This window comes from Plecotus auritus (assembly GCF_963455305.1).
Source record: "Plecotus auritus genome assembly, chromosome: 6".
NCBI classification, from domain to species: domain Eukaryota; kingdom Metazoa; phylum Chordata; class Mammalia; order Chiroptera; family Vespertilionidae; genus Plecotus; species Plecotus auritus.
In genome coordinates, this window is record NC_137773.1 from 171,646,894 (window position 1) to 171,673,042 (window position 26,149).

Consider the following 26,149-nt stretch of genomic DNA (forward strand, 5'->3'; position numbering starts at 1 on the left):
ACTGACATCAAATTGTCCACCTGAGCCAAATCACATCAGGGGGTCCAGAAAGAACATGGAAATGTGATTACAAACCACTATCAATGGTCTCTGAGGATAGGCACTAAGAGCTCTGATTCAGATCAATAGTACTCCACTTTTCAAAAGAGAGAAGATAGATTCTGTTTAAATATAAAACTTGAAAGCAATGCCTGATAAAACTCTAGACAGGCAGTTAATGAAACAGGTGGCTAATAAGCACTTGGAAAAGAAGCTGATTCTGAGGCGCTAGGAATCATTAAAATGTGTGGCATTTTATATAGCAACTAGAGGCCTGGTGCATGAAATTTGTGCACAGGGGGTGTGTCCCTCAGCCCAGCCTGCACCCTCTCCAATCGGGGACCCCTCAAGTAGGATTGGGCCTAAACGGGCAGTCGGACATCCCTCTCACAATCCAAGACTGCTGGCTCCCAACTGCTCGCCTGCCTGCCAGCCTGATTGCCCCTAACTGCTTCTGCCTGCCAGCCTGATCACCCTCTCACCACTCCTGCCAGCCTGATTGATGCCTTACTGCCCTCCCCTGCAGGTCTGGTCACCACTAACTGCCCTCCCCTGCAGGCCTGGGCCCCCCCGCAACTGCTCTCCCCTGCAGGCCTGGGTCCCCCCAAACTGCCCTTCCCTGCAGGCCCGGTCAATCCCAACTTCCCTCCTCTGCCGGTATGGTAACCCCTAACTGCCCTCCCCTGCAGACCCGATCCCTCCCAACTGCTCTCCCCTGCTGGCCTGATCCCTCCCAACTGCCCTCCCCTGCTGGCCATCTTGTGGCGGCCATCTTGTGTCCACATGGGCTCAGTCATCTTTGACCACATGGGGGCAGCCATCTTGTGTGTTGGAGTGATGGTCCATTTGCATAGTACTCTTTTATTAGATAGAATAGAGGCCTGCTGCACGGGTGGGGGCCAGCTGGTTTGCCCTGAAGGGTGTCCTGGATCAGGGTGGGGGTTCCCTTGGGGCGTGGGGTGTCCTGGGCGAGGGGCCTGTGGTGGTGTGCAGGCTGGCCATGCCCCCCAGCAACCCAAGCAAAGGCCCTGGTATCTGGGATTTATTTGTCTTCTATAATTGAAACTTTGTAGCCTTCAGCAGAGGCCAGGAACTTGGCTTCCTCCATCGCCGGGGAAACCCAAGCCTCCTGTTCGCTCCGTGGCTGCAGCCATTTTTGTTGGGATTTTTTTATCTTCTATAATTGAAACTTTGTAGCCTTCAGTGGAGGACTTGGCTGGCCAGGGTGTGCAGGAAGCTTGGCTTCCTCCATCACTGGGGAAACCCAAGCCTCCTGCTCGCTCCATGGTGGCAGCCACCTTGGTTGGGTTAATTTGCATACTTTCCCCTGATTGGCTAGTGGGCGTGGCTTATGGGTGTAGTGGAGGTACGGTCAATTTGCATATTACTCTTTTATTAGATAGGACTACAGGCCCGATGCATAAAATGCGTGTACTTCGGGGTTGGGGGTCCCTCAGTCCGGATTGCAAGAGGGTGCAGGCCAGGCCAAGGGACCCTACCCGTGCACAAATTTTGTGCCCCAGGCCTCTAGTTAATAAATAATAATACCAGGATAAACTCTGTGTTTCATGTATTCACAACTGTAAACCTACTTTGCCCTCCCCTGTATTGTAAGTCAATTTCGGCAAGACATCTGACCAAGTTCCTTGTAATATGTTTTGAGACATGATAAAATCTGTGAGCTAGATAATGGGATGGAAAAGGAACTTCATCTTCTCTTGAATGTCTCAAAACATCTCAAATTCAACTTGTCCAAAGCAAATGCATGAACTTCCCCTTCAAACCTGGCTCTCCTTAAGTATTCCTTATCTCAGTGAAGGTATCTTGTGCATTCCAGAAACTTGACAGATACTCTTCAAATGCTTCCTCTCTGATCCCATATTCAATCCACCACCAAAGCCTACCAATTTTATTCTGAAATAGCTCTCGGCACATTTAAGGCATAGTTCCTCTGCTGTTGACAATCAAGTGTCATTCTGGTTGTTACTCCTGAAATATATCTCTTATCTCTGGCTGCTCTTGAGATCTTCTGCTTGTTTTTGGTGTTCTACCACTTCACTAAGGTGAATCCAGATGTAGATTTATTTACCCTGCTTGGAAATTGTGGGCTTCATGAAAATCTTGATTGGAGTCTTTCATTGGTTGTTGGAAATTTCCAGCAAAAAATCTCTTCAAATATTGTCTCCATCCTATTCTCTCTTCTGTCTCTGGAACTCTGGTGAGACCTCCTCACTCCCTCCTCCCTTTGACTCTTAAGCTCTCCTTTATTTTCTCATCTCCATTTCCCTCTATTGCATTCTAGGCTTTAAGATTTCATCTAATGCTCTCTCAAGCTGTGTTTAATTTATTATGTAATACATAGATTAGGGTTTTAGTATACGTCAATATGTATTTCATCCTAATGAGTTCTTTTCATCTTTAAGTTTTCGTTCTTTATTCATTTTGATATTTGCCTGATTTCTTTAGCATAGTAAGCATTCTTTTATACTGTTCTAGGTGTTAGGTCTAAAACAGTGAGCAAAACCGGTCTTTGCCCCATGGAGTTAATATTCCAGAGCTGCGCTGACCAACACCATAGCCACCAGCCAGGTGTGGCTGCTGAGCACTTGTACTGTGGCGAGTCTGAACTGAGATGTACTGTAAGTGTAACTGACTTAAAAAATTTAGTACAAAATTGTACAATATCTCACTGATAATTTTTATATTGGTTACATTTGAAATGCCAATATTTTGGATATACAAGGTTAAAGAAAAACATTAAAATTAAATTTTTCTATTTCTTTTTACTCATTTTTTTCATATGGCTATTAGAAAATATAAGTTGAGAATTTTTGAGTACAGGAGTGACATGATCTGACATCATTTATAGGATCACCCTGGCTGCTCTGTGGGGAAGTAATTCTAGAAAGGCAAGAGAAGCCGTGGAGAAACAAGTTAGGGGACAATTTCAGAAATCCGGGTGAAAGTCCTGCTGTGGGAACCTTGGAGGTCTGTGTTGAGACATCGCAAATGAGGAAGCCTGGTCCCTAAGACACTGGATGGAGGAGAGTTTCTGATGACCAGCAAGGGACTTTGTATGAGGAAGCAAGAAACCTTTGTTGGGTTAAGTCACTCAGCCCTTGGGGGTTTAACTTGTTATAGCAACATATCCTGGTATTACTTACACTAATATAGTTTGTGAGACCTCAAAGGAACTTGAGCATTCATGCCTCCATCTTTGACTTGGCAGCTGAAGAAGTAGGCTCGTAGGGCACACAGGCAGTTACAGGTAAAGTCTGGAAGGGAGGTTGCTGATGCCCAGTTCCTGGTCTTCTTCTACCATCTGGCCCCTCAGGTATAGAAGACACTTGTGGGAAGGTCTTCAGACTTAGCCCAACCAGCATGACTCAGTGGTTGAGTCCTGACATGAACCAGGAGGTCACGGTTCGATTCCCGGTCAGGGCACATGCCCAGGTTGCAGGCTTGATCCCCAGCAGGGAGCATGCAGAAGGCAGCCAATCAATGATTCTCTAGCATCATTGATCTTTCTCTCTTTCTCTCCTTCTCCCTTCCTCTCTGAAATCAATACAAATATTTTTTTTTAAAAAAAGAAGGAAAGATCTTCAGACTTATATTGGAATCATAATTTACACCCTATGATGTTACACATTTACGAAAGTGCTTTTTAAAATGACTGTTAATTGCACGGTCCTCTGGTGTTCAAATTGAGTCTTGGGGACATTTAATGAGATACCACAGGCTTTAAAAATCTCTCATTGATCATATGCTTGCAAGAAGATAGTTAGCATTTGGATAACTTCCAAAGATTCGCTGATGCTCTAATGGACTTGGTCTGTGAGGGAGCAGGGGTTAGATTTGATGGGCTTGTTTCCCGCCACCGCGACTGGCCATTAATTGTCTGGGATTGCTGAAGTGACAGTGTGCTGACGCCTGCCAAGGCCTGCTGGGCCCAGGCGAGGCCGGGCCAGGGGAAGGAAGGGAGGGCCAGGGTAGGAGAATGAGACCGTGGCAACAAACTTCCTGCCTCGTCCTTTCCTGAGAGGCTTGGCTGCTGCCGTCCTCGCTGTAACGGGTGCACGCCTTTCCCCTGTTCAGAAAGGGAACAAGATGCACTTGCTGCCCTAATGGTTTCAATTCCTCACTTGCTGGCATGGCCTGTGGGGGACAATCTTCCATCCCCCAAGAATCAAGTCTCAACGTTGTAAGGAAATGAGGAAGACCTGCCAGGGGGTGTGGAAGAACCAGTGCAGGGAAGCAAAGCCTTTCTCAACACCAGAAAGGATTTGAAGTCTGTTATACAGAAACTCCTTTGAGAAAATCACCATTTACCAGAGAAGAAAGAACCCATTTCCTTTTACACAAATTAAAATTGTATTATAATAACTTAATTTTTCAAGAAGTTTCTTTTTCAGAAAGTAAAATGCCTCTGTCCTCGGTGTTGTTTGGACAGTTAAACTGATCTAATGCGTTAACAAGTACTCCTGGTTACATCCTTCTTGAAATGGGACCACCTTGCCTTTACTTGGTTGGAATAAACATGCCCTATGGCTTATGAAATAACTGTGTGTGGCCCTAACCAGTTTGGCTCAGTGGATAGAGCGTCGGCCTGAAGGGTCCCAGGTTCAATTCCGGTCAAGGGCATGTACCTTGGTTGTGGGCACATCCCCAGTAGGGGGTGTGTAGGAGGCAGCTGATTGATGTTTCTCTCTCATCGATGTTTCTAATTCTCTATCCCGCTCCCTTCCTCTCTGTAAAAATCAATAAAATATATATTTTAAAAAAAGAAGAAGAAAAGAAGTAAGTGTGTGTACAGAACGCACCTGACCAGCATCTCCTCACTGGCCCCTTGGGGCTCTGAGATGCCACACTGACACTGTGGCGTTAACCTACCCAGTTCCTGCATCTGCTGCCTCAGCGGGGAGAGGCCGCAAGGCTGGGACTCCTTCCTCTGTACTGGTAGAGCAGGTGAGCCAGCCAGTCACCTGGCCGGGCCCTGAGCTAGCAGAGCCCAGAGCAGTGCATTTTATTGGTGGAGTGGAGGGCCTGACACAGCTCTGTTAGAGGGTCACTTTGTGATGGGGAAGGCCCGGTGGGAGTCAGAACTGGGAGATATCGGGAGGGAACCTGGACATTTGTGAAGAGCAGGTGTGGGGCCCGGTGAGGTGGGGAGGAAGGGAGGGTACAGAGTATCAATCTCAAAGCTAGAGGGGACCTCACATGATTTTTCAAAAGTCTCCTTTCTATTTATTATGGACATTATTTATTAACAATGAAAAAGTCAAGTATATTAAACCAAAGCGGTTAGATATTCATTCGCTCTTTGAAATCATATTGTGAATGTCAGGAGCCTCCTGGACAAATGTGAAGGCAGGGGGTGGGGGGCGGTGGCAGGAGGGGAGAGAGAGGGAGGGGTTCACAATTTTAATAAGGCCTTAACCCAGCCGTGGGCAAACTACGGCCCGCGGGCCAGATCCAGCCCGTTCGGCTGTTCTATCCGGCCCGCGGAGCCGAAAGAGCGGAGGGTTCTCTTGCTCTCCCCTCCGCTCCTTTACTTTGAATTTATATTAGTTCACACAAACACTCCATCCATGCTTTTGTTCCGGCCCTCCGGTCCAGTTTAAGAACCCACTGTGGCCCTCGAGTCAAAAAGTTTGCCCACCCCTGCCTTAACCCTTGAGGAAGAGCCCAGAAGATGAGCTAAGTCTGATGTGAATGACTAGGATGCTATGGAGAGTGAGACATAAGAGCATTAAGGCAGATCCGCAGGAATACTTCCAGCTCAGAGGTGACAGGTAGGAACAGGCAGACTTCCCGGAGGAGGGTGCATGCCAGCTGATCCTTGAAAGACAGGCTGGAGTGTGTAAGTGGATTGATATAAAGTTCTGGGCAGCAGGGAGCATCCCGGGCAACAGAATAAGGGTAGAAAAGAGGACATGTTTTCTCAAGCCCCATCAGGACCTGCGGGGGTGAGGAGGCGGGGAGGGGAGGGGAGGAAGGAAGTACTTGGCCACGCTGCTAATCACACTGAGTAGAGTGTGAGATTCCAGGAATACCACCTCTTCGCATTCCCAGCAACCCTGGGAAAAACTCTGTTGTCTTATTTCCAAAATGGGAAACTAAGGCTCTGAAAAGATATGAATAACCTGCTCTGGCTGCACATAGTGAGGGATAAATTCCAACCCAGGCAGTGGTGCCTCATAGCTGGGCCAATAGCTGAAAACCGTCATGTGACAGAGTGGGTGAAATCAGGGCCACCTTAGAAAATCTGGTACCCGTCCTTGCAAAGACTTGGGGTATGTGCCAGGGATGGGGAAGTAGCAGGGTTTAAGTCAGGATATGGGGAGGGGACAGTTGGGACATTGCAGGAGTCATTAGCCACATGTGCCATTGAGCACTTCAAATTTGGCCTGTCCAAATTGAGATGGAGTCTAAGAGTATAGTACCCTCTGGATTTCAAAGATCTAGTAGGAAAAAGGATGTCACACATCCTATGAATACATTTTTCTATTGAAAACACATCGAGGTGTATCTAAATCAAGTTTTCCATAAAATGTACAATTACAATTAATTTTGTCTAGTTCTTTCTTTTTGAAAATGCGACTGCTAAGAAAACTTGATAGATCCGGCTCATGTTATATTTTTATCGGACAGCACTGGTTTGGAATGCTAGGCTAAACAGCCTGGACGTTATAGGACCAAAAAAGTAAGCTTTCTTGTTCACTTTTGTTTGGAGGTGGTCCTTTTCTCTCAAAGGTTTTTAGGTATCTGAAGGATCCAGCCAAAGTCTTCGTTACCTAGTCTGTACTGCCCTTTGCTATAGTGTTGTCATCTCTGCCGTGTGAAGGGGGTCCCAGGATAATACACTGGTATTGGCTTAACATACAGGTTAGGAAGGAAAGCACAAGGAGTCGTGTCAAAGTCGCCGTGGAGATTTTGTGCATCTCAGGACAGAATCCACCCTTGGATGTCCCTCTGAAGTTAACAGTTGATCAAGTATGTCGTGGCCTTTGAAATAATATGTGAGTTTAGAATGACCTCGTATTTACCCTTTTTAATACTGTCTCTGGCACCATAAAATGGTAGGCTATCACCTACTTGCCTGTAGGGGTCTGTCTTCACAAATGGTCAGGGAGGGTTTGATGCTGCCAGTTTGCTGTGATGTAGAAAAAAAGGGACTGATGTGAATTCTCTTCACTTTTCAATCTGTCGTTACTCATGGGCAGATTCTGAATTCTGGATACATTCTCCCCAGAACCCCAGATTCTTTAATAACAATTTCCTCCTGGGTTGCCTTTGTGGTTCGAAGTTCCTGATCTTATTTACTTTTCCACGGCCAACGTCAGAGGTTCAACCCTGCTGGGCTCTGATAAAACTTCGGTGGCACCAATTCTTGGCATGACCTCCATGTCTCAGACCTCTGGCTGCAGGAGGCCTTTCTTTGGCACGGACTCAGGACTTGAAAGAGAACGAAAAGTTTTGTTTTGTTGTTATAGCAGGTATGAAAGCACCTTTCTTCAGCCACAGCAACTCAGGCACGTACAGTATCGTTGAGCCAGAAGTGACCTGAAACACAGTGTGACAAGCACAGATGGACAGTGTGGAAACCCGAGTTTCGCTTTCTTCCTTGCCCTGCTGTTGGGATTCTGGCTTCCTCGTTCCCATGAACTTCCTCGGTTCTTGGAAACAGGCCCTGCCTTCGTGGCCAGAAGCCAACAGGCCCTCCTCCTGGTCCAGTCTCCAAGCTGATACCGTCATGTGGAAATTCCTCAACAACCTCCCTGATTCTCGAGGTGACTTATAACAAGCTCCTTCTCCCAGCTGGGAGAGTCTTGCTCCAGCTTAGAGGTCCCTTTTTTTAGGAAGCCATACTGAGGGCTGGAATCCCCAGAAAAGCTGGGCCCCTGGTGTGCGCCGAGTCCCAGCCCGACGCATGGGCTTCCATTCTGCATCAACTATTCGTGTGTGTGATCCTGGGTCCCCTCCCCTGGCTGATTCTTGTCCCCATGCTGAGTGCCCGGTGGGTCGGCAGGGCCTTTGGCTCCTACCGCCTCTGGAACTAGCACTGGAATGGCGTACCTCCTTGTCCTCCGCTCAGTCAGCCGTCGGTGGGCCCCCCGCCCCCCGTGTCAAATATTGTAACCAAATCTCATACATCGGCCATTCCATTGTGGAGCCCATTTAAAAATGTAATTTCTGGACCTAAGAAAGCTGCAGGTTGCCCCCAAATCTCACTTTGGCTTCAGATTTCAAATTCGAAATCCCCATAAATAAATTTCCTAATGAGCCACAAAATCAGCTCACTTTGGGTTCATCGCTTTGTCTTATCTTGCCAAACTCTGAGGGAGGAGGCCAGTTCCATCAGATGGGAGGAAAAAGAGCAGCCAGCTCACAGCAGAGCCTTCCAGCAGGGAAACCGCCAGAGTGGGTACCATTCCAGCACGGACCGGTCCTTTCTGCAGATGCTCGTGGGGTATGGAGCTACACAGGGAAATGGGCGAGTAGTTAAAAAAAAATAAAATAAAATGAAGCAATATATAAAATGTCATGGTTGCTGAAATTGCATCTAATAAAGCACACACATGTATCTGAACATGTGTGTGTCAAGTAGAAAGAATAAGCAAAAGGTTCAGGGGTTCCCTTTTCTCCACATCCTCGCCAACACATGTTATCTGTTCACTTTGTTATGATAGCCATTCTGACTGGTGTGAGGTTGTATCTCATTGTGGTTTTGATTTGCATTTCTCTGATGATTAGTGATGTTGAACATATTTTCATATGTCAAAGGGGAGGAGGATGGAAAGTGAATTTAAAAAAAAAAGTGAAGGGGAATACAGTCAATAATATTGTGATAACTTGCATGGTGACAGACGGTAACTAGAATTAGTGGGGCTGTCATATTGTAAGGTATAAAAATGTCAAATCACTGTATCATACACCTGACCCTAATATAACTAATATGTTGTGTACAAACTTCACTTAAATTTTTAAAAAAGAACAAGGAAAGGGCTAATAGCGATTTCTTAGATTGTAGGATATTGCATGGGTTTACAGTTTCTGGTATTTTGCAGAATTTTTGTAAATTACTTATATTAGTTATATTACTTATAATTTTGTAAATTAGCTTGGGTCGACGGGGGGCGTGGCTGGCCTGCAAAGCACTGCAGGCCCCTCGCCCAGGCCACCCCACACCCCAAGGGAACCCCCACCCTGATCCGGGACACCCTTCAGGGCAAACCAGCTGGCCCCCACCCGTGCACCAAGCCTCTATCCTATCTAATAAAAGAGTAATATGCAAATTGACCATCACTCCAACACACAAGATGGCTGCCCCCATGTGGTCAAAGATGGCTTCCCCCATGTGGACAAGATGGCTGCCACAAGATGGCCAGCAGGAGAGGGCAGTTGGGAAGGAGCAGGCCTGCAAGGGAGGGCAGTTGTGGGCGATCAGGCCAGCAGGGGAGGGCAGCTAGGAGTAACCAGGCCAGCAGAGGAGGGAAGTTGGGGGCGATCAAGCCTGCAGGGGAGAGCAGTTGGGGGGGACCAGGCCTGCAGGGGAGGGCAGTTACGGGCAAACAGGCTGGCAGGGGAGCAGTTAGGCATCAATCAGGCTGGCAGGGGAGTGGTTAGGGGGTGATCAGGCTAGCAGGCAGAAGCGGTTAGGGGCAATCAGGCTGGCAGGCACGCGAGCAGTTGGGAGCCAGCAGTCCTGGATTGTAAGAGGGATGTGCAACTGCCCGTTTAGGCCTGATCCCGGTAGGATTAGGCCTAAACGGTCAGTCGGACATCCCTCGAGGGATCCCAGATTGGAGAGGTTGCAGGCTGGGCTGAGGGATAACACCCCCCCCCCCCCGTGCACAAATTTCGTGCACCAGGCCTCTAGTGATATATGAATGCATCTTAATCTAACCATCCCTTGATTATTGGATATTTGGGTTGTTCATGATGTTTATAGCATAAAGAATGCTGCAGTGAACATCTCTGTATATCACGAAACGTCATCGTCTCCAGTCTTCCTCCTTAAAATTCATTCTGAAAACTGGAGTGACGGGCTGCACTGTGTGAAAGGAAACTTTTCCAGGCTACGGAGACACTGCCGTGTTGGTTTCCAGAGGGTCCCGCCAGTCAGCCATCCAGTGTTTGCTCCTTCTGAAACCTGTGGGCAGCAGCCAAGTGAACACGCCCTGTGTTGAGTTCTTTATGGCAAGTGCTGCTGGCAAGGGCTCTGTTTGTCATCGAGTAAGCAAACAGAGCCGAGTTCCACGGACAGCGTAACAATGCTAGCAGCCCCATGGACTTAGTACCTCTCTGTCCGTTCAGAAAAGGAAATGTGTATTAAGTGCGGGTCAGAATGACAGGAGGGCCACGTCACTGGATTTTTAAAAAAATATATTTAATTGCAGTTGACGTACAATATTCTATTCGCTTCAGGCGTATAAGCCAGTGGTTAAACATTTATATACTAAGTGGTCACCCAATCATTGTGTGTCAGGCACGGAAGGCGCCAAGGACCACCGCTAACTGGAAACAGTAAGTGCCAGAGACTGTGCCAAAATAAACATTTGTTCTACGAACCCCACTGAAACCCTACATTTTACTTATCTCCTAGGAATTAGGATTGGCCATTTAGGCCTGACTTTTCAGATTTGTGGATTTTATAGAAATAGGAATTGGCAAGTTTCCCTTGTATTTGAGATATGCTAACTTCATCAACAGAGGTCAATGGGGTTTTGAAAATTAAACGAGATATTAGTTTCCTCTGGAACAGTGCTGTGAGCATGATGATGACACGCTCATCTGAGCAGACTTTCAGTTCTGCTGACCTGGACTCTTGTGCTCTATACACTCATCAGGGCACCGTGACTGAGACCATGTCTTAAGGCTCTAGAAATGTTCTCTTGAAAATTTGGATGAGCTACATCTCATTAAATTTTTGGCATAAATTGCTCTGATGGCTGACCATAATCTGTGACAACATGCTCATTTGTCTTACGTTTTTATAAGCCCTACCCTTTAGTTTAATATCATTAAAGCTTGATGGTGGCCCTATCCAATGAGGAAAGACAAGGGGCAGCCACCTCACCATTGTTTCAAGTTCTGTTTGCCAAGCAGAGGTCCTGTTTTTAGAGCTGATCCTGAGGCTCAAGTGGAAGTAAGAGCCCCCCTGTGCTGGGAGGAAGCTCTCCGGTGATGGCAGCTGACCTGGGCTGGGGCTGGGGGCCGCACAGCTCTGCTGGTTGCAGGGCCTCTGCCTAGTGCTTGGGGTTTGTAACTCCTCCTTTGTTGCGTTATCCAGTAGAAGACCACTGTCCTATGAGATCCGTATGTTCCCCTGGAATTACCTCTTAATTAACTTTTCTGGTACTTAATCATCATAAGCCTTATTTAATATCTAGGCAGTGTGGGAAAGTGCCAATGGGATTTCTTGTATTAGCAATAAGGTAAGGGCCTTGGAAACTGTTGAATCAATTCTCATTAATGTTGATTTATAGGACCGAGGGTTTACCAGCTGTCTGCTAGCTGGCAGGTTGGCATTTAGATGGGCTTCGTAGAGACACTCAAATTTAATGGACTCTAGACCCTGACCGTTACAGCATGTCCTGAATTTGTGAAGCTTTATAGCAATAGTGTGTGCTTTGTGTTTTAGGGAAAATACAGAGGCACCAGGATGGGTTAGGACAGTGGTTGGAAAACTCATTAGTCAACAGAGCCAAATATCAACAGTACAACAATTGAAATTTCTTTTCAGAGCCAAATTTTTTAAACTTAAACTTGTTCTAACGCCACTTCTTCAAAATAGACTCTCCCAGGCCGTGGTATTTTGTGGAAGAGCCACACTCAAGGGGCCAAAGAGCCGCATGTGGCTCACAAGCCGCCGTTTGCCAACCACTGGGTTAGGACATAAACCAGGGCCCATCTGACTATTCACTCTCATCCTAAACAGTCCGGCAAGACCACCAAAAAAGAAATCGGGGACAGGAAGTTGAAAGGGCCATGTAGTGTGCTTTGGAACTATTGAGAATTATGCTGTAGTTATACTACTGGGTGGGGATATAAGTTATTTCCTTTATGGAGAGCAATGCGGCTATAACTATCAAAATTACAAATGTGTATAGCCTATCGCTTAGCGATTTCATTATCCGACAAACTTCATTTGAAATGAAATGTGTTAGAGGTTATAACTGTAACAGTGTTTAAATTATACACCAATAAGTTATTGGGAACATAAACTCTAGTCCACCCGAGCAACGGAATGCTATGTTGTTATGAAAAAGAATGAAGAAGCACTCAATACTGCTGTGCAAAGATCTCCAAGATGTGTTATGTAACAAATAAGGTTTGGGACAATGGGATGATACCATTTTATTAAAAAGGGACAAAAATTAAATTTATATATATATTCATATCCTATCTAATAAAGAGGGAATATGCTGACCGTCACACCCTCACAAAGATGGCGGTGCCCACAGCCAATAAGGAGGGAATATGCTAATTGATTGCCACACCCTCAAAGATGGCGGCACCCACAGCCACAAGATGGTGGCGCCCAGTCTCCTCAGCCCTGCCATGGCAGGCATGTGGCACGGCCAGGCCCACCCTAGGCGGGTCCAGCCACTCCGTGCGCCTGCCTCCGGAGTCCCCCAGTCCCCTCAGCCCCCCAGCCCTCCAGGGCCAGCCCAAGGTGCAGGCAAGCCTCAGATGGCAGCTGCCCAGCTGCCCAGGGCCGCCCGAAGCTCAGGTAACCAGGGCCAGCCAAGGCTTGCACTGCTGACAGTGGCAGCAGCAGAGGTGTGATGGGGACGTCGCCTTCCCCTGATTGCCGGGTTGTCTCATGCCCCTGAGGGCTCCCAGACTGTGAGAGGGGGCAGGCTGGGCTGAGGGACCCCTGCTCCAGTGCACGAATTTTCATGCACTGGGCCTCTAGTGTGTGTGTGTGTGTGTGTGTGTGTGTGTGTATATATACACACACACACACACATATAAAGAGAGATGGGGAGGAGGAAGAGAGAGAGATTTTGTATATGTATGAAGTATCTCTGGAAGGATACATACATGTGAATCATGTATCTTAGACTGTGGGGAGGAATTGAGTAACTAAAGGACAGAATTAAGGGGGAGACCTTTCATTGTCAATTGAACCATGTCATTATAAAACCTAAGAGAATCGTTTGTAAATGGAACCTAAAAAAACATTCCTAAGTGTCTTAATTGCTTGTGTGTTATCGTTGGATAAATACTAAGGGTTCAGCAAAAGTTTATATCCGTTTCCCTAGACTTTACAATAATGCGGTTGCACATACACCCGGAAGACGTATTGTTTGGTTGAGTGTCTATTTTTTCTTTTAAACAAGAAGAGAGAAATGCTCATTTTTATATGGACTGTCCGTCACTGTGTGACCCTGAACTTTTAATGTGTTGCTGCTTCTCGCAATCCCAGGTCACCATGGAAGGGTTATCAGGCAATCTTGCCCTCCTACAGCTCCTCATAGAATGGGGGAGCTACACAGAGCAGAGGCCAGAAGGCCCTGAGCACCTGCTCAGGCTTAACTACAAACGTGGATGTCTTATGTCTGTGACCCCACAAATAAGACATATTGGAAATAAATGGCATTGTATAATCTACGGAGGATATACAGACATTCCCTCTTGGTCCCTCCCCCCCAAAAAATTTCATGAAACACTTAAGAATTTAATCATATTAGGCCAACATATCTCTTAAAACTTATTAAGTTACCTAAATGATAACTTTACTTTCTTGGATCACAAAGAACTAAAACTTAATCACAAAAGTGTAAACAAAAGAAGTTCTCCCCTGAATAACTCTGCAGTTACACACTCACTAGGAAAAGTTGTTAGAGGCCGTGTTCTGTGGCATGCAGCCAGGCCTATAGAAGGAAGAGTCTTGCATTTCCATTTTTTTCATCATTAAACAAGTTAAGCATAGATGTAATTAAACTAGCAATTCAAAAGCTAGGGGGGAAATGAGTAACAAAAGTAAACAGTGTAGTATGAGAAAGGGATGACTAAAAATAAATGCAGAAATTAATGATTCAGAAAGCAGAAAGGAAAGGGTAGGGTTAGCACATTAAAGTAAAATCTAGCTAGCTTGTTCACTTAAAAAAAAAAAAAAAGAAAATACCTCCAAAATATTTGGCAAAAATATTCAAAGAAAGAAAGAGAAAAGAACTACAGACCATCAGGAATGAGAAGGGGAATGTGACCCCAGGTGCAAAGGAGATAAAATGTACAAGAGAAACTCCTCTAAATCTTGGGGACTCAAAATGTGGTCCACAGACCAGCAGCAGTTTCAACCTGGGAGCTTACTAGAAATGGACACTCTCAGGCCCCACTGAGTCAGAATCTGCATTTTTACAAGATCCCCAGGCGGTTCACATGTACATTAAAGTTTGGATGACATTGCTCTAAATCAGTGGTTCTCAATCTTGGTGACACACAATGATCACTTTCAGAGCTATAAAAAAATACTCCCTGGGATTCTGACTTGACTGGCCTAAGCATCGGGATTTTTCAGACTTGCCCAAGTGACGCTAATGTGAAGCCAGAGTTGAGAATCACTGGTCTAAATTATTCTATGCAAATAATTGTTAAAATATCGATATAGCCCTAGCCGGTTTGGCTCAGTAGACAGAGCGTCGGCCAGTGGGGCTGAAGGGTCCTGGGTTCGATTCCGGTCAAGGACACATGACCAGGTTGCAGGCTCGATCCCCAGTTGGGGGCACACAGGAGACAGCTGATCAATGATTCTCTCTCATCATTGATGTTTCTCTCTCTCTCTCCCTCTCCCTTCATCTCTGAAATCAATAAAAACATTTCAAAAAAAAAGACTGAGGTTTGTGATCACTTTGGAAATTATAAATGTCTCATCACTGTGCTGTACACCTGAAACTAATATATAGTAATATTGTGTACCAATTGTAATTGAAAAAACGTTTTTGAAAGACTGAGGCTTGGAGCTCAGTGGCTCAGGAGGAAGATGGTGCCGTGACCAAACCATGGAATCTCAATGCCAAATCTGTCATGGGAGGACAGATTTCCGGATGAGGGGAGCTGATGCGGACGTGCCGTCTGGTTCTAACACACTAGGCCCAACACGTGGCCTCATTTCTATCACTCAGACTTCTTCACTCCAACCAACTGCGCGGCAAGAGTATTTCCACAAGGGCATATCAACTATAGGAGTCAGAAGACCCACCCCTCTGGGCCTCAGTTTCCCCCTCTGTGAAATGAGGAGGAGGATGCTGGGCCAGATGATCCCACCCCCAACCTGATGGTCACTTTTGCACCAGGTCTCCAGAGCGCTTTCCCACGGGAGGGGAGCGTTCTCACAGAAGGCTGCAGAGGGATGACCGTTGTTCTCCCAAGAACTGTTCACAGTACACTGGTTATGCTCCAAAGGACCAGCCGACAGGAGAACTACAGCCAGGAGCAAGCTCAGCAGCCACTGTCACCACAGCCCCACCCATTCTACAACTAATGATTGACAGGGCGAGTAGCCCAACCCACCCATTCTACAACTAATGATTGACAGGGCGAGTAGCCCAACCCACCCATTCTACAACTAATGATTGACAGGGCGAGTAGCCCAACCCACCCATTCTACAACTAATGATTGACAGGGCGAGTAGCCCAACCCAAACCTTGATTGAGAGTATGAACAGTCACATTCCTTAACTGGCATTGCGATGCCCAGCATTGAAGCTGGCAAGCCTTTCAAGAAAGGGAAGGGTGTTCTTCTTGAACACACGTAAGCGTGTGTTGACGTGACATAAAGACTTCTGAACTCAGAGCTAGCAGGAAGGAACATTCTCGGGAAACCTGTTTTCACTTGTCCACGTATGGTTCGCGGCAGCCAGGACGGCATCTCACCTAAGCCGCTCTTCTTCCTTTTTCCGAAGATTGAAGTCTCGCTGGACCACCTGGAGGACATGCTCGGTTTCATCGTCGGTCAGACTGGACAGGTCCAGCTTCCTCCCCATGACTCAATGCCAAACACAGACGAGAAAACAAGACCTGAAAAAATCAAGGAGAGACCACAAATTGAGGGGAAGATAAAAACTATCGATGGATTAAAGTCTACCAATTTTGTGATTAAACAAAATTAAATGCAGTGTTTATATGAGGTCGTATCTTGCTGCGCTCTCATACTCAGCAAACATTTACAGATAACTTCAGCAAGCCTGCAGAGAAAAGGAAATGATCATCTGCCGGTTTCACTCATTCTGACTTAATTAGAAATAAACAAGTCATTCTCCTCAACAAAATGAAGATACGTGAGACCTGGTGTGGATTTCTGTGAAACACCAAAAGGTAATATCCCAAAAATCTAAATTTTATGGTTTAAAGTTTTACATTCTAAGTACCATATGTGACTGCAAAATAAAATAAATTATAATACTTAAAAATGTCTTATTTACACTGTATATCCTTGAAATTTTCATCACATGACTATAAAATATAAACTAGAAATCAATAAACTCTCTTCTGCAAAAGGAAAAAATATATACTAAAATCTTATTGAGCCGTTTTCCAGCAGTAGAAAAGACAGTATTTCAAAGAAACACCTATCAGCAGTGCATAGCTAATAATTACGGAAACTACATGTCTAATGAACGGCTGCACCCAGGGATGAAATCAAATAAGCAATTCTAGCAAATAGCCCAGAACTGAAGGCCATCATAAACAGAAATGCAAACATCTGCAGCAAAATATTAGTGGACCAATTCAGCAAGATTTCAAAAGAATTCTTATATACCATGACCAAGTGGGTTTTATCTAAGTGATGCAAGGTTGGTTCAACATGTAAAAATCAATCAGTGTCACTCAGCACATTAACAGAATAAAAGGGGAAAATAACATAATCATTTCAATAGATGCAGAAAAAGCATGTGATAAAATTCAATACCCATCCATGATAGAAATCCTATGCAAACATAAACTAAAGGAAACTTCCTCAATCATATAAAGGTCATTAAAAAATAAAAACAATAAAAAACTACCATGAACATCATACTCAATGATGAAAGACTGAATGCTTTCCCCTAAGATCAGCAAAAAGGAGAGAATGTCTACTCTCATGACCTCTACTCAATACTGGATGTTTTTACTATAAAGCTACATTAATCAAGACCAAGTGGTACTGGCATGTAGGTAGGTGTATTGGTTTGCTAGGGTTGCTATAACAGAGTACCACAGACTAGGTGGCTGGAACAACAGAAATTCATTTTCTCACAGTTCCGAAGGCTAGATGTGTGAGATCAAGATGTTGGCAGAACTGATTTCTTGTGAGGCTTCACTCCTTGGCTTATAGATCTGTCTCCTCCCTGTGTCCTCATCGGGTCTTCTCTCTATACATGTCTGTGTCTAAATATCTCTTTTTAGGGGTCTCAGTCATCTTGGATTAGCATCAACCCTAACAACCTCATTTTAACTGAATTGTCTCTTTAAATATCCTATCTCCAAATGCAGTCTCAATCTGAAGTAGGGTTAGGACTTCAACATATGGATTTTGGGGTGATCTCACCCAGTCCATAGCACCCATGTTTTGCACCCCCCCCCCAAATCCATATCCTTCTCACATGCAAAATACATTCACCCCGTCCCAAAAGCCACAAAAGTCAACCTATTCCAGCATCAATTCTAAGTCCAAGATCTCATCTAAATATCATCTAAATTAAGTATATGTGAGACTTGAGCTATGATTCATTCAAGGAAAATTCTTTTCCAGTGATAAGCTACATTTCTAATGAAACCAGATAAGAAGTTATCTGCTTCCAAAATACACCAGATAAGAAGTTATCTGCTTCCAAAATACAATAGGTGGGACAGCCAATGGACAGATATTCCCATTCTAGATGGGAGAAATTGGAAAGAAGAAAGGGGTATTGGGTCTCAAGCAAGTCTGAGAACAGAGCAAATTCTCTTTGGCTCCATGCCCTATCTTCATGCCCTGCCTTCTGAGCCCACGAGGGCAGCTGCCCCACCCTTGACCTTGGTTGCAGCCACAGTGCTTGGCCTGATGAAATCTATGAGATGGCCCCACCCTCTATAATAACTGGCCATGGGGCCCCACCCACCCAGACCATGGGGACAGTGGCAGCCCTGCAGACCTCTGAATTGCCTTTTGGATCATTCTTCTCTTTTCTTGAAAAAAGAACATGTTTGTAGCCAGATGGCTCTATTGGCTCATCCTGTAGAATCTCAGCAGTCCAATAGCCTGCCTTCACTTCATCCTGTGTCTGTTTAGTCTAAGCTGGCAGTGTTTCTGTTCATACAAGTTCTCAAAAGCTTTCTTGGCTTCCAATGCAATTCACGGGGGACCAAGCCGCCAGACCAGAGGGTCCTCTGAGCATCTTTCCTGGATAACTGAATCTCCATTCCTGGTTTTTGCTGAAATGGTTGATTGGATCCCTGAGTCATACGTGTCATCCCTTTAGCACGTTGGTTGTCCAGCCACACCCTTGATGTTCTCATTTTTGCAATATGGACAGACTAAGAACTTTCCAAATCTGCATGTTCTGGTTGCTTTTGCTGAACAATTGCTCCTTCAATTTATCTCTCTGCTCTCACATTTAGCTATAAGCAGCAAGGAGAAACCAGACCATGTCTTCAACACTTTACTTAGAAATGTCTTCAGCTAAATATCCAATTTCATCTCTCACGAAATGCTACACACAATTCAGCCAAGCTCTTTGCCACTTTATTCAAGGACTGCCTTTCCTCCAGATTCCAAACATGTTCCTCATTTCTGAGATCTCACCAGACCCAGCTTTAACATTCATATTTCTACCAACATTCTGTGCATGATTATGTATGTCTTCTCTAAATGGATAGACCTTTTCTCTACCACTCTCCTTTTCTTCCTTAGCCTCAGCACAATCACCTTTAACATCCATATTTCTCCTTATAGGTCCTTCAAGGATGTGTAGGCTTTTCCTGGCATGTACCTCAAAGCTATCCAGCCTCTGCCCATTACCCAGGTCCAAAGTCACTTTTACATTTTTGTAGAGAGGAAACAAAAATGGCCAGTGCCCAATGTGTAATTTCTTTGGTAGTTACACAACTGCAAATTAAAACCTCATTTCACACCCACCAAAAGAAAAAGTCTTCATCAAGTGTTGACAGGGTGTGGGACAATGGCAATTTTCAGATAGTGGGTACAAACTGGTACAATCTATAATAATAAAAGTGTAATATGCTAATTAGACCAGACGTCCTTCCGAACATCCTTCCGGACAACCTTGCGGACTAAGCCAGGGCTGCAAGGGAAGCCTGGGTCCCAGGTGCCTGCGAGCGGCCAGAGGGAAGCCCAGGTCCTGGGTGCCGGAGGGAAGCATGGGTCCCGGGTGCCAGAGGCCAGCCCGGATCCCGGGTGCCAGAGGGAAGCCAGTGCTGGCAGCCGGGGAAAGGAAGGTCTACTCTTGCACGAATTTCGTGCATCGGGCCTCTAGTGTCTTCATAACACAATTAGGTTTCATTTTCAAAGTTGAAGATGCATGTGCCCTATGAACTAGCATTTCTGCCACATCTAGTATATTCTTCAGATATACGCTTGCAAAAAATATATACCAATTGGGTTGAATCATATGAAATTTCTAAGTTTGTACTATTTTCACTTGTAAAAATGGCTATTTTACACTGTTCAATCTAACACAAGAGTATTAATAGCAGTCACATTCAAAATAGCACACAATAAATTAAAACATCATAAATAAAACCTAGAAATGACCTCAAACATCCATAAACAGGAGAAAGAATACATAAATGATGTATATTTGTTTCATACAATGAAATACTCTAATGCAGTGAAAAACAACATACTGTAAGTTTATCCATCATCAGGAATGAGTCTTAAAAACCTAATATTTAGACAGAGAAGCACACCACATGTGCCTGCATGTACAGTATGCATACAGTATGATTTCCTTTATATGAAGCTCAAAACCATACAAAGACAAAAAAATATATATTTTTTGAATAAAGGTGGTACAACTATAAAGAACAAAAGGGGACCTCTGAGAGGAGAGGACTTGGTTGGGGATAATCATTTAGGGGCTTCAGAGCTATCAGTGAAGTTCTATCTCATTAGCGAGACAGTGGTATGGCAGCTGCTACTTACTATTATTAATATCACAATTAAAAGTTTCAAGTTACATGCACTTTTGTCTGTATCTTTCATAAGCATATAAAGTAAAATAAACCTAACACTAAACAAAAATCATCTAATTTCATTATAATTAAAGCAAATATTTGACATCACGTATCCTAAAGGAGACATGATAATTAAAGCAAAAACTTGAAATGTTGTTCAAGGAATATCTGATTATAATAAAAATGATGATAATGATTTTAACCATTATTTGTTGAACACCTGCTATGTTCCAGATGCTTTAGCTTTTCATATATATATATATACTAAAGGCCTGGTGCATGAAATTCGTGCACTCGGGGAGGGGGGGTCCCCCAGCCCGGCCTGCGCCCTCTTGCAGTCTGAAAGCCCTCAGGGGAAGTTCAACTGATGGCTTAGGCCCGCTCCCCAGGAGAACAGGCCTAAGCTGGCAGTCAGACATCCTTAGTGCTGCTGTGGAGGCGGGAGAGGCTCCCACCACCGCCGCTGCGCTTGCCAGCCATGAGCCCAGCTTCTGGCTGAGCGGCACTGACCCTGTGGGAGCGCGCTGACCACCAGGGGACAGCTCCTGCATTGAGCGCCTGCCCCCTGGTGATCAGTATGCATCATAGTGACCAGTCGTTCCGCCATCGGGCCGAAACCGGCTCTCCAACATCCCCCAAGGGGTCCCGGATTGCGAAAGGGCACAGGCCAGGTTCAGGGACCCCACTGGTTCATAATCGGGGCCAAGGAGAGGAGGGACGCGAGAGGTTGGCCAGCTGCGTAGGGACTGCGGGAGGGCTCCATGGTGTGTCCAGCCCGTCTCGCTCAGTCCTGATCTGCTGGACCCCAGCAGCAAGCTAACCTACCGGTCAGAGTATCTGCCTCCTGGTGGTCAGTGCACGTCACAGTGAGAGGTTGAGTGGCCTTGGCATATCATTAGCATATTACGCTTTGATTGGTTGAACGGCCAACTGGACAATCGGACACTTAGCATATTAGGCTTTTATTATATAGGATAACATTTAATATTCTTAACTTCCACAAAATCCTATAGGCAATCACTACCTGCGCCACCTCTTACATATGAGAAAATGCAGGCTCATAGTTACATTTCTGACTAAAACAAATGACAAACGACAGGTAGGGTCTGACAGTGCCTCGGTCTGGCTCAGGGGCCATACATTCACTCCAAGATTGTCAAATTTGAGGTCCACAGTTCCCTGCCCTCTCTTTCTAGTGTGTGACAGCTAAGAACAGGAGATCCCAGTATTTGGTTGCTATTCGGATGAAGGTGATCTGCCATTATAATCTCCAAATAATGGCAATAATCATAGGGAACAGAACAGTCTCAGTCTTTAAAAGTCTTTGTTAAGTAATTAAAAACCTCATGACTATATGATGCAAACTAATCTCCAGCCGAAACCGGTTTGGCTCAGTGGATAGAGCGTCGGCCTGCGGACTCAAGGGTCCCAGGTTCGATTCCGGTCAAGGGCATGTATTGTGGTTGCGGGCACATCCCCAGTGGGGGGTGTGCAGGAGGCAGCTGATCGATGTTTCTCTCTCATCGATGTTTCTAGCTCTCTATCCCTCTCCCTTCCTCTCTGTAAAATATCAATAAAATATATTTAAAAAAAAAAAAAGAAATTTCTTTAAAAAAAATTAAAAAAAAAACAACAAAAACTAATCTCCAGATTTAACCAACAAATCACAACAAACATTTCAACTATTAAAACTTTCTAATTAATGCTATTTGTCAAAAGCAAATCTTTGGTCCACTTTGCCCAAGTGATGTGGGGGGTGCGGGAGGTGGAGGTGGGGACAGGGAGAGAGCCTAGGGCACCTGCTGGTCCTTAGAAGTCAGACTCCACCATGGGCGGCAAAGGTAAGAGGGAAGCTTCATAAATTGCCATCCTGTAGTCTCTGAAGGTTAGGAAGAAACAGATTAGAGGGCACCATGAAAATGCAGGCTGACTTCTTCCTTTAAAACACCCTACGAAAGGTAATAATGGCACTTTGGAGTTTCTCAGAAGGTGGCACGTCTGTCTCCTTCACTTTACTTCACTGGTGTTTGGCTTCTGAAAGTTCTAAATGAGATTCTGAGATTCCCAGTTAGTAAGACTAAAGTGGCAGCTTTGATCATATCAAATCTAAGAAGAAGAATCTGAGCCCAAGAGAGATAAACGGTTTCTGTAAAAAAATAAATAAATAAATACAGTGGCTCTAAATGGACAAGACAGAGAGCAATGAGGAAATCTTTTGGGGGGGGGGAAATGGTAAAAGCTTCTTCCATTCTTCCAAAAGATGCTCCTTTTTCTGCAATAAACACAATTAGATTCCCTGAGCATCAAGAGAAATAGCATCTTAAGAGCTGGAGAAGCCTTAATGCCGGTGAGTCAGAGGTCACTCGGGAGTGATTTTTTCATTGAAAGAGGACAGACTGCAAGCCCGGGAGGAGGAGTGACTTTCCAGACAAACGCAGGTTCAGCTGCTCCTGAATTCCACAGCAGCGTGCCTGCCTCTGGATGGCTCGGATTTATACCCAGCGAAGATGGTAGCAGAGAGGATACATTTTAATGAGAAAATTAATACAACCTCAAGATTTAATGAAATCCCCATGCCCCTAATGTGTGTTTCTCAGGTTACTGTTCCCACAGGCGGTCTGAGAGAGGGGAGCTCTGTCATTGAATGAATTTGAGGAATGCTGCCAACTGTACTGCTCTCTTGGGGATGCGCAATATGCATATAAGCTTATCAGAGCCTTTGAGACGTCTGTCACGAAAGAACCAGTTAGATTTTGTGGAACCCTGCATTTCCCAAGTGAATTTGTCTTCAGATACCTCTTTCCTTGATAACAGCTACCTCTTCACATCCAAAAAATGACTCTATCTGGGAAACACTGCAGTAAGTCCACCCCAGGATGACAAACCCCAGCAGTTACTCTAATATGATTACTGAATTGATTTAGTTGTGTTTCAATGTGATTATCATAAGAAGCTACCGAGTTAGATGAAGTTTAGAAGATGATGACGTCAAAAAAGAAACCAAATGTATACCTCTTTAAGTGAGAAGACCAAACCAAAGGCAGAACTGCCCACACCCTTCCTGACTAGAACAACTAACATGAGGGAGGACATGGACACTTTCTCAGGACACTGGTTAGCACAAACCTTGCAAATGAACAAAAGCCGGAATCCCAAGGATATTAAATACATACATGAAGGTTCATCATGAAAGGTCAATGTCTACACAAGAGACTTTCTGGAAAGGTACCTAGGACAGAAAGATCAAGGACAAAAGACTGAATGGGATATTTCCAGATCCAAAGTGTGTGTGTGTGTGTGTGTGTGTGTGTGTGTGTGTGTGTTGGTGATGGTGATGATGATGATGATGATGATGATGATGATGATGCACCTAAAGTAGAGAGAAGAGTAAAAAGATTAACTTGGAACATTCAAAGTCCTAAAAGTGATAAAGGGTAAATACTGCTGGGGCTTCCCTCTTTGACCATGGCTAGACCTGAAGAGAAATGTCTTATTCCTACACAGGAATCTGAATATTGGGACTCTCCTATTTAAGGCATTTGGCCTGGGAAGGAAAAAAACACACACATGAAATATACTTTCACTGTGACTTTTCTTTGGAGCAAGGGGTGCTCACTAACCTTCATTCCTTCACCGTCAAGGGTGTTTCACAGGAATGGCCCAGAGCAGATGTGGTTATACCACGGGGCACAGCTGACTGGACCAATACTAAATGTCAGTCACTCTCCCGGGAACGATATTAACATTCAGCTTGCTGATCTTGGTGGCCTGCTGCAACACTGCCTGAGAATGCCACCCAATACCCTTTTATCTCTGCCGTAAAGTTTCCATTTTGCCTTTAGTTCTTTTTATCACTTCAGTTTCTTTAACTCACTAACAAATGGTCCTTGATTCCCGAATCTTGTTCCTAACCTGTTCACCATCCTGCCCTGCTGCGCAGAGGGTCATTATAAGAAGCAATCGCACTGACCAAATCTTTCCCCCCCGCCCGTGTGTATGAAACACTTTTTAAAGAACAGTCCAAAGTCCATGCTGTTTTCAAATTTGAACTTGAATCACAAACCCACATTTTTAAAAAAATTAAAGTGACGGACATTCCAAGTTGCAAACAGTTTTATACACGTGAAGCCCTTGGCTAACACACAAGATCTAACATAATTGGCACATACTCAAGCATACGCCCTAGAATTCTCCTCCATGGGGCTTCTCAGAGTACATTCTGCCTTCCCCAAAGTTACCAGCTTCTTGGATTAGATGAATTCTCACTGGCTTCCAGTGCAGAAGGTAGCTACAAAGCACTCGGAGGTCCCCAGGGCATGTGTCATTAAATCCCAGTAAATCTCCAGCAGGTCTGACAGCCCACCTACACAAGAAAGGAGGCTGGAGAGAATAAAATCCGCAGCTAGAATATCAACATTATCAGTTCTTTGGCAGGAATCAAGATCAGAAAACCCGAAGACATGACATTGTTCATTTCACACTAAAAGACCTACCAGTCAGTATATCACCCAATTGTCATATCAGCTTCTGCGGAGACCCAAAGAAACTCCAGCTATCACATTCCCCTATGGCTCAAGGAGCTAATACAGGTTTCTGTGGAAAATACGCTTATAAATAAAAGCTGGGATTTGGAATTTTCAGTGGAAAAGATGCACGTTAACTAGGAGTAAGGCCGATGAGAAACACTGATTTTTTTTTTTAACTACTTAGAATTTGCATTCGAGTTTATGTTTTAGTTTCTTTTGTCTTCCTTCGTTTATAGGATTTAGGAAAAAAGACATGAATACTGGTTAGAATACCTTTTTAAATTAGTATTTCTAAAAATGGAGAGGAAATTAAAAACTATATAAAAAAGCTTTCCTAACCTTATAGCAGTCCTACAGCCAGGAGAAAACATCTCTTATGAAACTCGGGCTTAGCTTGGGCTAAATGAAAGCATTAGTCTATCCGCATCATTTGAGAGTGCTGTGCCATGTCAGCTATTAACTTAGAAAAGAATTATGATGCCTGGTGCAACCTGATCCAGCCCTTCCTGGCATCCATATCCCTGCACGTTATTCAGTCTGTCCCCTTCCTCCCTCCTGCAGGACAAAGTAAAGGTAGCAGGAAGAACTGAACATTGCTCAAGAGGATATCTGCGAACAGGAAAAGACAGTACTTCCTGGCTTGAGATCCTAAACCCTTCCTATCTGAGTGATAGGGGTTAGCTCTCCAGCAGTGCCCCCGGGCTTACCCTGGGCATGGCGATACACCAGTTATGCCACATCGCCTGCAGTCCCCCCAAGAACTGTATGCTTTAGGTCTCCCTTCTAGTCATGTCACTTACGCAGTTTCCCCAAATCAGGATCCATCTCTACTCTAGAAAGGCTTTCCTGACCGGTCTGGGTGCCCCCAATTTCTATTGCCCACATCCCATGCTTTGGCACATCCCACAAGCTGCTAGCCTCCAAGCAGCATCATTCATTCCGATCTCCCTAAAAGGCTCACACATTATCTAACCCAGCATTTGCCAATCGGTGGTCCGCAGACCGCTGGTGGTCCGTGAGGTCTGAAAGGCTGGCGACCGCTGATTCTAACGCACATCTTAGATTATATAAATGTCATCTTTACTTCTAAAAGCAAATGTCAGTTTCATATCATATCTACTTGGTGGGCTACACTAAGGAACGTGAAGCAGATTTGTTTAATGTCCCAATAAACAAATCTTTACTTCCCAGTAAATTATATCAAGCCTTTTAGTAATAGATATAGCTTGGTTTAAAAAGGTCGGCTCCACTGAACTCAGAGCCAGCAGCCTTGTCAAACCAGCATCAGGACTAGAGGATATTCAGCACATGTCAAGAATATAAATAACTCCTGCACATCAAGTGCAAGCCTGATCGGTGGAGGTTGCAAAGAGAGGTTCATCCAAAAAGAATTACTACCCTAAGTGCCAAATGAGAAC

The 26,149-nt window shown here is 44.8% G+C and overlaps 1 protein-coding gene across 2 annotated transcripts in view; it reads right to left on the bottom strand.

The window, feature by feature from the left end:
• MYRIP (myosin VIIA and Rab interacting protein) overlaps nt 1-26,149 on the bottom strand; it is a 169,588-nt gene that overhangs the window by 125,738 nt on the left and 17,701 nt on the right. For both annotated transcript variants that reach the window (XM_080673115.1, XM_080673116.1), the window contains exon 2: nt 15,925-16,068. In XM_080673115.1, coding sequence (XP_080529241.1) covers nt 15,925-16,034 — 110 coding nt within the window. In that variant the 5' untranslated portion in view covers nt 16,035-16,068. The remainder of the gene's footprint in view (nt 1-15,924; nt 16,069-26,149) is intronic.